Source organism: Pygocentrus nattereri, chromosome 11 (genome assembly GCF_015220715.1).
Source record: "Pygocentrus nattereri isolate fPygNat1 chromosome 11, fPygNat1.pri, whole genome shotgun sequence".
NCBI classification, from domain to species: Eukaryota; Metazoa; Chordata; class Actinopteri; order Characiformes; family Serrasalmidae; genus Pygocentrus; species Pygocentrus nattereri.
Window position 1 is genome coordinate 20956894 of NC_051221.1, and position 11181 is coordinate 20968074.

At 42.5% G+C, this 11181-nt stretch overlaps 1 protein-coding gene across 7 annotated transcripts in view; it reads left to right on the forward strand.

Moving 5' to 3' along the window:
• The window catches only part of dusp8a (dual specificity phosphatase 8a), a 55960-nt gene extending 45150 nt beyond the window's left edge, over nt 1-10810 (forward strand). For all 7 annotated transcript variants that reach the window (XM_017700172.2, XM_017700173.2, XM_017700176.2 and 4 more), the window contains 5 exons: nt 4578-4744; nt 5675-5834; nt 6163-6286; nt 6591-7360; nt 7749-10810. In XM_017700172.2, coding sequence (XP_017555661.1) covers nt 4578-4744; nt 5675-5834; nt 6163-6286; nt 6591-7360; nt 7749-8143 — 1616 coding nt within the window. In that variant the 3' untranslated portion in view covers nt 8144-10810. The remainder of the gene's footprint in view (nt 1-4577; nt 4745-5674; nt 5835-6162; nt 6287-6590; nt 7361-7748) is intronic.
• The last annotated feature ends 371 nt before the right edge of the window (nt 10811-11181 follow it).

An 11181-nucleotide genomic window follows, 5' to 3' on the forward strand; every position in this document is an offset into this window, starting at 1 on the left:
TGTGAGCTGAAGCTAAGCAACAAAGACTGATGGGCTCTGAAGTAGAGAAGATGGCAAAGAGATACAGAGGGTGGAGAGGACGTGTGAATGAGTGGCTTCCAACTCCGCTGCTCTAATTCAAGCCTGACATTGGCATCAATCACTCTAAATGTACAAACGCATAGACACTGGCTCTCACCACTGCCCTCTCATACAATTACAAAGTGCCAGAAGTGAATGATGTCATCTGGGGTAGCTTGTGTGTATGGGTGTAATGAGTATAGTGAATGCATTTTGTTTGGTGTGTGTGTAATGTGTTTACTGTGTGTGTAATGTGTGTGTGATGACTGACTCAGTGGATATGTCACCGTGGGTATGTTTGGGTTTTTCCAGAATGACTGGGTTGTGATGTGGTCAAACGTGTAATGGGCATCATCTCACTTAGAGGCATTCAGAAGCACTTCAAAGTGACATGGTATTGATGTACTGAAAACACTCCCAGCGTCAGTCTTTTCTGTATGTGTTCCCTCATCTCATACAAACACTGGCTTTATTGTTGGGCCGCAGACAAATTTAGCCAGAAGAGCAGATGTTGTGTAACGTTTGGGCCATCATCAGAGACAGAAAAGCATAATCTCAGCTACAGTCTTCACTAAGGGTCATTCCACATGGACAGACCGCTTTCCAGCATTTCCCCTTATTTGGATTTCTAACAACACCAGTATCTTTGGGCCTAAGCGTTTTCTTCCTGTTTGTGCTGCTTTTGTCCAGGAACGTTTTTTTGCTTTATGGTCACTATATAAAGCTCCAGCATGAATGACTAAGAGCATGAGAGCAACAGAAGAGGCGTGAGCTCTGACCGTAAGGAAAGGTTTTCCGAGCTCTCTGTCTAAGAGATCCTTCCCGTTTCCGTTTCCCTGTCCTGCACTCTGTGCTGCAGTATGCAGCTTATGCATCCTGCTGTGGGTCTGAAGGCCCTTTTCCTTTTTTGGGGGAGAAATATTGCATCCATGCCTCGGCAGATTCTAACTAAGATCAAGTTTTTTAGCCGAAACAGCTACACGGTGCAGACTTCATGTACATTAAATGTAAGTTTAATCCATTCAATTTGAAATATGCTATTCCAATTCTAAATCACTTCTAAATTAGCTCATTCTAAATCACTTCATTTCTAGTATGTGCATAGTGTAACATACTCTAAACTGATGTTTTTTTTTCTTTTGAGCTACTTTTTTTCTTTTTTTTTAAACCACCATTTAATTGTGTGGAATACTCTCATTCTATATTACTAGTAGCTCTAACAAGTAGGCTATTCTTTTGTCTAAACTTTGAACACAGAGTTAGTGCTAAATGTGTAACAGCCAGAGCAGTCCAATTTCACATGGAGCTAGTTTAAAGCTACACTATGTACATTTTGTGGATTTGAGGAACCTCTCTGGTTGAAATGTGTAATTGCAAGCAACGTCCATAAGTACATAAGTGCTGCCCCTTTCCAGAGTAGATAAATCTGATGATTCCATGCGTGTTGAAAGAGCATTCAAAAATAACATAGTCAAAACTTGGTGAACATTGTCATGTCATCATCAGTATAATGTAGATTTTGCACCAGTAATGCTAGTTCTTTCAGTTTAAGTATTACACAGTGCAGCTTTAAGCTAACTTTACCTGGGTTAGAACTGCTTTTCATTTTTCATTTTAGATAAGGTGCAGACATGTAACTCGCTTATTAGGGTAATATAGCCTTAATAAAAGATCAGAATTGAATCAGGCTTAATTTAGCTGATATTCATCCATTAAATGGTGCTCGGATCTGCTTCAATATCAATATTTAAGATCGTATCTGTACATCCCTTCTTCTGATATTATTGTCTGCATCTCTTAGGGGAGAGCTGTTGAAAGGTAGGGGCAGAGGAATGAAGGGAAGGCGGGGGAGACATTAGGGCAGCTGAGGCCTAAAGCGTGCAAAGTCCACTCTCCCTCACGGGTATTACTGACAAATGTTGACATAACGACTGGCCCTGGCAAGCGATGATGTCAGCGTCCCTGCTGGAGGGGGAGGGGCAGACTAAGGGAGAAAGGCTTGGGTGAGTTGGGGGTAGAAGGTTCAGCACTAGGATGAGGGGTCGTGGAAAATTTGGGAAGCAGTCATTCATCCCTCCGCGGGGCTTTTGAGTGGAAAAGGAGCCGCAGAGGCCCGTCCGTTCTGCCTGAAGTAACATGCAAAACCCCCTTCTGCTGCTGCGCTGAACACTGATGTCATCGCCCCAACCACTGCCATTAATAGCTGGAAACAGACAGGCTGCCACTCAAGTTCTTAAAGGGCCAGGCTGCAAAAAAAACCCAAAAAACAGGCAAACGGAAGGCGGGTGGGCGGGGGGGCTGTGCATGCTGGTTACTGAGCAGCAGAGACAGACAGGTGTTCAGCGGCGTCCGTTAGCTGGAAGTGCCCACTGTTTGCTGAAGTGCGGTAGCCACTCGAGTGTGAAGGCTGGATGATGTCATGCTCGATGCTGACTCTTTCTCTCTTTGTTAAAAACCTGCTTATCAGCTCTGCCTTTATTTGCCTTGACTCATTTTACTCTCTTTACTTCTCTGTATTTTGGCCCTTCCCCCTCTCCGCCTTCTTCCTTCTCCTCTTTCCTCTCTCGCTCACTCTCTCTCTTTCCCCATGCTGTCATTCTTACTTGCTCTTTGCTCTGGTTCCTGGCTGTGTGGACACAGTGATGTCATAGTTCTCTGGCTGGCTGCTGCGTTCTGTGTATGTGCTCACTCCCAGGGTTAACGTGTCCCAGATTCTCATGGAGCTCATCTGAGATTAAGGTCTAAAGCCATCTGCACAGGCTCATGCTTTCCTTGAAGCACTGCAGCAGCTCACCCAAATACTTTCCCTTTTACCCCACCCCCCACCGTCAGCCAGGACACATTACACAACTACTTAAAAAATGTAGTTCAACCACATGTGTTAGCAGTGTATCTTTCTTCTTATGTATGTGTGTGTGTGTGTGTGTGTGTTAGTTGTCTGGCCGCTCTAGCCGCAGCCACCTCTGAATGGAAGGTCTCAGTGCATGGCCTGCACCTGTGGCCTCCCTCATTATCTGGGCCTGACGTGATTGTTCAGTAGAGGATATTAGGTCATTCAGGAAAGGGAGCCGCGAGAGAGACAAGAGCCAGAACCGGAGCCGCCTGCTCCTTAAAGAGACAGTATCTATTTTTCCCCATCTCTCATTTTTCTCTCTCCTTGTTTATTTATTATTTTTAAATCAATAACAAAAATAAAGTAAAATTAGGAACTTTTCAGGATTTCCAGCAACTATAAATTATACATTTGGAAAAGCCTTTTTTGCATTGCATGAATATTTTATGACCAGTGCACCAATAGAAAGCATCCAAAACTACTTGGAATGAAATTTCCTTACATTAAGGTACACTACGGATTTAAAAAATCCTTCTTCAATAAAGTTTTAATTGTAGAAATACTAGGTTTTGTGAAATGCATCTACAGTCCAGCATTTCCACAAATAGTGGATTCCACATTTTATCCAATACCTCTAATAACTGTTCATTATTTAGAAAACACTGTTTCTTAAAGGGCAGTTACCATGGGAAAACAAATGAAAGAGTCTGATGTAGTATTAGACTCCTGGCTTATATAGTCCATAAGTGAAATCTAAGCTGGAGAAACAGCCTGTTTTGTATTAATTAATTTGTGGTGCCATAAAAAATTGTTCATTTACATAATTCAGCCTATTCAGCCTATGGCAGTTTAACCCTGACTACTTCTGCTAAGGTTATAAGGAGTGTTTCAGCCCAGACTAATTATTGAATAAATCACAACACAGGGCAGTCAATCAGAACAGAGATGCTTTACATATACCAGTCTTAAAGGTGCAATAAAGAATAACCTGTTTAATTCTAAGGCATAAAGAAATGAATTGTGACTGGTTTAGGTATATAAACCTTCACAAGGTTTGTAAGTTTGTAATTGGACCTCAGAGAAAAAAAGAAACAAAAAATATAGAATGTAAGCCCTTTAACTACTTCCTTTACCATTGTTGTTGCTGACACCATTGTCCACATTTGTAGTATCATTTTTGGACAGCCTGCTTTTTAATTAGCCACCTGTGTGGCTACTCTTCTTACTGCCTTACGTTACCTTCATGAGCAAACACTGTGTTTAAAGCATGCGGTCAGAATGATGTAAGCAGGCTTGTGATATCTGATTTTTCCCTTGCGTGGTGTTGTGAATATAAACACGCCTTACCCTGCTGGTGATATGCAATTTACCCACCAGCGCTTTCTGTGTTCTCATAATATAATTGGTCGTTCTAAAACTGGTTTTTGACTTATCTGTTTACTCAGAGCCATGTCGCGAGTGACAGTCTTTTTGCAGTTGCTTTGTTCAAGTCTTGCTTGAGAAGCTGTGAGAGCTGTTACTGACATGAGACTTGTCAAAACTGACAAGATTCTTTTTTAAGTGGCAGAATCCAAATGTTCCAGTCTTCCTCACATTTCTCTTAATAGTTTTACATCAGGCAACACAAGTTTGTTTCAGATTGCTTCGTTCCTGACATTCCTTCTTTTTCTCTCATTCTTGGCAGGTGGCTTTGCAGCATTCTCTTCCTGCTTCCCGGGCCTGTGTGAGGGGAAGCCAGTGGCCACTCTGCCCATGAGCCTGTCCCAGCCCTGCCTGCCAGTGGCGAATGTTGGCCCCACACGCATTCTCCCCCATCTTTACCTAGGCTCGCAGAAAGACGTGCTCAACAAGGTGAGAACTGCCCAAGAGTAATGGGTAGGAGTGTTATCATTATGACCTAATCAAGACTTATTCCCTTATTCCTGTCAGAGGCCTTCAGATTCATGTCTTTGAGTGATTACAACACCCACGACTGGAAACTCTAGTCAAGGTTCAGATTTGAAGATATTTGTGCGTTGAAGTCATCACATTAGTTTTAGTTTCATATTGTTTAAAATTTAGATTGATCTCTCACTGAGATCATATTTCTGCTGCTTTGTTTACATCAACTGCATGCATGAGAATCACTTGCATTTTACAGTGCTAGCTTGACTAAAAATCAAATTCACAGTTTCATCTTTTATCCTAGATTTAATCAATCAGACAAGACATGTTTGGTTTCTGAAGTTGGCTTGTTTATTTTGCTTTAGAGCTATGAGGATAAATTAGCTAACAAATAAGCTTATGTATACCAACTACTAACATGGTATATGGTCCTTGATTTCTTGCAAAAAATACAAGTAAAAAATTATGATTACTCTAATCACTATAGTTGTACCTGTATCTTTATGTTTAATAAACTAAACTATACTTGCTTATATGGTTTCTGATGTTGTATGAGAGATAAGAAATAGGCAAATGTGCAAACAAAAATGGTTCAAGATAATTGCTGCCTCTAATGTTTTTAGCTGTGCAATGTATTTTTGTCTGTTTTTATAAGGACCACTCTAAGTAGTTGTAGACAAATTGTAATGGTTTAACTGTGCATTGTGAGCAGTGCTGACCTGATAAAAGCTTCTGTTTGTTAGCAACATTTGCCTTGCAGCTTCAGTGCAAAACTAAAGAAAGAGAAACTACATTTTGGATAAGCAGAAACACTTTAAACTGTATTTTTTTGCTAAACTGCTGCTAGAAGACCTTGATAAGATTTTGACAGTGCTAACATATTTTCCTCTTTCTCAGGACCTGATGGCCCAGAATGGCATCACGTATGTCCTTAACGCCAGTAACACGTGTCCTAAACCTGAGTTCATCTCTGAGAGCCACTTCATGCGCATTCCTGTCAATGACAACTACTGTGAGAAACTGCTGCCCTGGCTGGACAAAACAAACGAATTCATCGGTATGTTCTGCTTATATTTTGGATGCTTGTGCTTAGAGTTCATGTGAGGTGAAACATGAGATGTAGTCCTTGTCTGGACCCACTTTTGTTGTTAAAATTTGTTGAAGTAAAAACTGATCTTAGATCAGAGCCAAAAACACATCTTCACCTGGAAATGTGAGGAGTTAGCATGAAAAACGAGCAGCTTGCCCTAAGGAGGCACCCGGAAGAACATAATTGTTTGGTCCAGTATTTGCTGGAGATTAGATTTTCTTTTTTCTGGCCTGTCAGTGAGGTGTTTGGCCTTCTTTTTTGTTCACTCACGTTTGTTACTTCCCCACCTTTTCAGACAAAGCCAAGGTTTCCAACAGCCGAGTCATTGTCCATTGTTTAGCGGGCATCTCCAGGTCTGCCACCATTGCCATTGCTTACATCATGAAGACAATGGGCTTGTCATCAGATGACGCGTACAGGTAAACTACTGTTGATACTCTGCAGCTTAAATTGCATGTTGTTAAAAAGCTGTTCTCCGCCCCTTGTAATATTAGAGCTATTTCCCTAGTCATAAAAATGACTCACATAGAAACGAGTCAACAATAGCAGTTGTATTGTTTCAAAACAGTCAATGTTCAGTTTTTTCTCATGACTCCATGAGCTCATGCTGGGACTCTGTGTATTTGAATATATTGTCCTTCTGGCAAAAGATGACCATGCAAAAAGAAAGGATTACTCTGAATCCATAAATGATAAATAAAGGCCGCCTTCTTCTTGTCCCAGGTTTGTTAAGGACCGTCGGCCTTCAATATCACCAAACTTTAACTTCTTGGGTCAGCTGCTGGAGTTTGAAAAGGGCCTCCGGCTGCTGAAGGCACTCTCTTCGGGTCAGGAGAAGAGTGAGCAGCCCAGTGAAGCTGCAGAACCCAAAGGAGAGGCCGCCTCAAGGCCCAAGGAAGCTCGACTGGAAGGCGAGACGGAAATCTCCTCAGAGTCTGAGGCCAAGCTGCCATCGCCGACGTCACTCCAGCACGGCTTCAACGGCCTTAACCTGTCAGCTGAGCGCATCCTGGACACCAACCGCCTCAAACGCTCCTTCTCGCTGGACATCAAGTCTGTCTACATGCCTGGCCAGTGCCCCCGAATCACGCCCGTCCATGTGGAGGACGTCCCAAAACTCTGCAAGCTGGACAGCCCAAGTCCCAGGGCCTCGAACGGTATCTGCCATTTGTCCCCGGCTTCGGACAGCCCCAGCCCAGCTGATTCAGAGAGCAGCTTAAGGCCACGTTCACGGAGGAAAAGCAAGCAGAATGGCGGCAGTGCCGGCAGTTCGCCTGTCCACTCTTTCAGCTTTGGCTTAGCCCAGCCCCCTGTGCACAAGAGCCCCAGCCTGGATGAGAACCTGAAGTCCCCCATGCTGCTTGGCTTGCCCACTTTGGGCACGGGACCCATGTGGACCAAACATCGGGACACAGCGCAGGCCACCACACCTGTCACACCCACTGAATGTGAGAAGTTCCTGTCTTGGCTGGACAAAACAAATGAGCTCATTGGTAAGGTCCTCCCATGGTTAGAGTTTCTTCTCTTGAAGCCATAGTATACTGACCCACATTTTCCAACAAGCACTATAATTCTAATGGTATTAGTCTGGCTTCATAGTGTTCCAGAATAAGAATGGTTTATGGGTTTATGTTTGCAAGGGTTAGAATTTGTCAAGGTCAAAAATTTATCTTAGGTCAAGCCTAAAAAGCAAATCTTTAACCTGAAATGTGGGGAGTTATAGAAAGAAAGCATAGAAAAACAATTTGCTTGCAGGTACCCAGAAGAACATGATTGTTTTGCCTAGGCTTCTAGTCTTTTGGAGATCTTTTTCAGGCCTTTCAGTGGGCTGTTTGGTGGTCTTTTGTGTTCAGTCATGTTTGTTTCTCTTCGTCCTTTCAGACAAAGCCTCCAACAGCCGAGACCCAGCACAGGCTACCACGCCCGTTACACCCACTGGTGATGCCCCCTGGTTTTACGAGTCGCTGAGTGGTGGAGGAGGGGGTGGAGCAGGGGCAGTGCACTTTCCTGGGCCACTGGGCTGTGGCGCCCTTCCTGGGCCGCGAGAGGCAGTGCGTCTGCGGCCGAAAGCGAGTGAGGTGCGGGAGGCGCGGGCTAGTTGGCACGAGGATGCTCCTGTTGCTGCAGGCAACTCTGCCGACAAGCAGTTCAAGCGTCGCAGCTGCCAGATGGAGTTTGAGGAAGGGATCCAGGAGACGCGCTCGCGAGAGGAGCTTGGCAAAATTGGCAAGCAGTCCAGCTTCTCAGGCAGCATGGAAATCATCGAGGTGTCCTGACAGCTGCACTGCCCACAGAGACTGGAGGTGCATGAAGGCGGACAGGTGCCACCTACAAGCTAGAGGAACTGAAGGAAACCAGGAAGGGCTGGTTTCTGACTAGTGGAGCATTCGTTTTAGCGATTTAGGCTGAAATTAGGCTAAATTAGCGCTGAAATTACTGACTGAGAAATGGGACATTTGGACTGTTATGTTTGTCTCTGAGATTTTGAGCTGGATACGGGCAGACTTCCCTCTATCTCCAGTGTTTTCAAGCCATTACCCTCCCACAAGGATTTTGAGAAGGCTAAGACTGAATTGCTGTAATGTATGTGCACAACCAAACCCAGTCGCAGAATCCAACTCTCTTAAGTGACATGTTTCCTCTTAAAAAAGCTTTACCAGTCTCACATTGTATAGAGAATAAAAGCATGGCTCAGTCCCTTCCAGTCATGCTTAGTCCTGGTATTTACTCTACCACAAGACTCAATGTATTTTCACCTCCACAGCACAAGGGGGCCTCTACTGACAGACTCAAAGCCCTGGCACAGACTCTTGCTGATTAAAATGAAGGCTTCTTTGTGTATTGCTTTTGTCCTCCCTGCTCCTGTATCCCAGTAAGAACGGAATCCTGGAGGAGGATGCAGGAATGTTATGAAGGAAAAGCATTGTGGATGTTTTCCTGCAGTGCCCTCTGTCACTCTTTTGTTCTCTGTGTTTGTTCCTTACCTTTACCCAGATTTCACCCCCACCCCTCCCACTGTATAATGGGAGGGCATGAAATGAACTACCACCCACCTTTCTCACACTGAGCATGCTCCAAGGCTGCTGGTTCCCCTACAGATGAATAGTATATACACTATACATAGCTATTTCAATGGACATTTTTAATGCTTTTTTGGTTCTTTCAGTTATAGTTTTAATTTATTATATCTGTTCATTCTGGTAATGAGAAATAATATAATGATTGTGGAATCTTTTTTTTTTGTGTTGACCTCAGTTCTTTGGCTGTATGGTATTTATAAAATCACTCACAAAACTGATACACAACTACAAGCAATATGTGCTCTTTTCTTCATCTTTTTCATTCTCTTTTTTCATCTATAAGGGAGAGTGATTATTAAAACAAATTCATCTGGTATTTTTCATGCACTTTCTGTTGCTTTAAGAAGTTGTTCATGGAACGTCTCATCAAATGGGTACCACGATGCTTTTCTAAGCCCCGCATTAGCACACCCATGCTAACCGTGATGTCTTGAACTATATAATAAGCTGGGGCTTTTGGCATGTTTTCACCATTTACATGTAGGCTCTGAAGATTATGCTCATGTGTTGTCTAGAATAATCTAGAATAAGCGATCCACATGATACTCCAGCCTCCTAAAATTAACGTAAAAGCACTTCAGTGCATTTTAAATTGGAGCCTTTTTTATCTATAAGCACATATGATAAATGCAATTTTTTTAAAACAATGTTGACAGGGACTCTTAGGGTTTAATTTCTGTCCCCTTTCATTTTTCGTATTTATGAGTTTATTTATTGTGAGCTCGGGCCTGTTTCTGGGTGGATGGAGTGCAAGTGACTGATGTAGATGAACTTTATTGAACGCCAGTCATGAAATAGGGGAGTATTTTCAACTTTTGTTCCTTCACTCATATGTGCAGGTTATATGAACATGATCCAACCCTACAAGACATGTTCAAGCTGAAGTATTAACCCAACACATTAGCTGTGCCTACCAGTCATCTTGTCTCAGTTATCTACACTTCTGGAAAGCAAGAGCTGGGTTCATGTTGGGTTAGATGGAATACACACTGATAGTGTAGTGTGGCAAAGACAACAGCACATGATTTCAGTTTAGCTCAGGGGAATTGCACATGAGTCCCAACTCTGAGCTCTGACTACCTGCACAACTCTTATCCTCTGTCTCTCTCTCTCTCTCCCTCTCTCTCTCTGTCCCTCCCTCTCTGTGTCACTCTCCTTTTGTCTCATGTGCTCTCTTTCTTGTATTTTGTTCTGTCTGTTTGTCTCTTTCTTTCTCTCCCTCTATCTGTATGTCCCTTTCTCTTCCTTTCTGTCCCTCTCTTTCTACATCTGTCCCTCTGTCTCTGACACATCCACACATTTCTTCTTTCATTTTTTCTTTCTTCTATGTTCCAAAGGTTTAAGATCATCACACTGAAAGGGTCTGTGTGTGTCCATGTGAATGGTGTTGCCCTTTTGATGTGTGATGGTTGGTTATTTATTTATGGATGTATTCTCAGTTAGCTTCTCTCTATGGCAAACCTTTGACCTTGTACTTGTGCTGCTGTTGGTTTAATTCTCCTTGTGTGACACATTACCTGTTTGTTCCTTTTCTTTCCTTCTTCTATATTTTTAAAGATATTGTTATCATTATTTAAGACATGTAATGAAAAGATGCAGGCTGTCCTTTTTTGCTGAAACTGTTTAATTGTTGGCTACAACATTATTATTATTATTATTATTATTATTATTATTATTATTATTATGTTGTGTAAATAACAACGTATCTACAAGAATAATTGGTATAGGGAACTTTTTAAGAGAAAATCCTGATACCTTAGGCTGCTTGACGCAAAATACCTCAGGTTCTATTCAAAGGCTTTTTCCTCCCCTTGTACCTGTTTTGTGAAGATGAAACAAAAATACAAACATTACAAAATATGAGCAGATTTGAATGTGTTTTCTTTTCCATACTAACATACATTACAGTCAGTACCAGTACCACACACACACACACATACACACTAACAGGTCACTGTCACTTCCGTGTAGAGTAAGGTCCACCACCCAGCTTTGTTTGATGAGAGGTGGGCTACAGTGTGTAACTGTCTTCCTACCTTAATTTCTAGTAAAATGGATCATTAAGTACAAGTTGTTAATTTTTTAGGAGATATTTCTATTCGATATAGACAGTCCACTAGACAGTCAACTAGAGTTCAAAAATGATCAAGAAACATGCAGAAAATGGATTCCTAACAACCACACAAAGCCTGGTAGGCAGTCAACAGTTAAGCAGATAAGCAGTACTCAAAGCT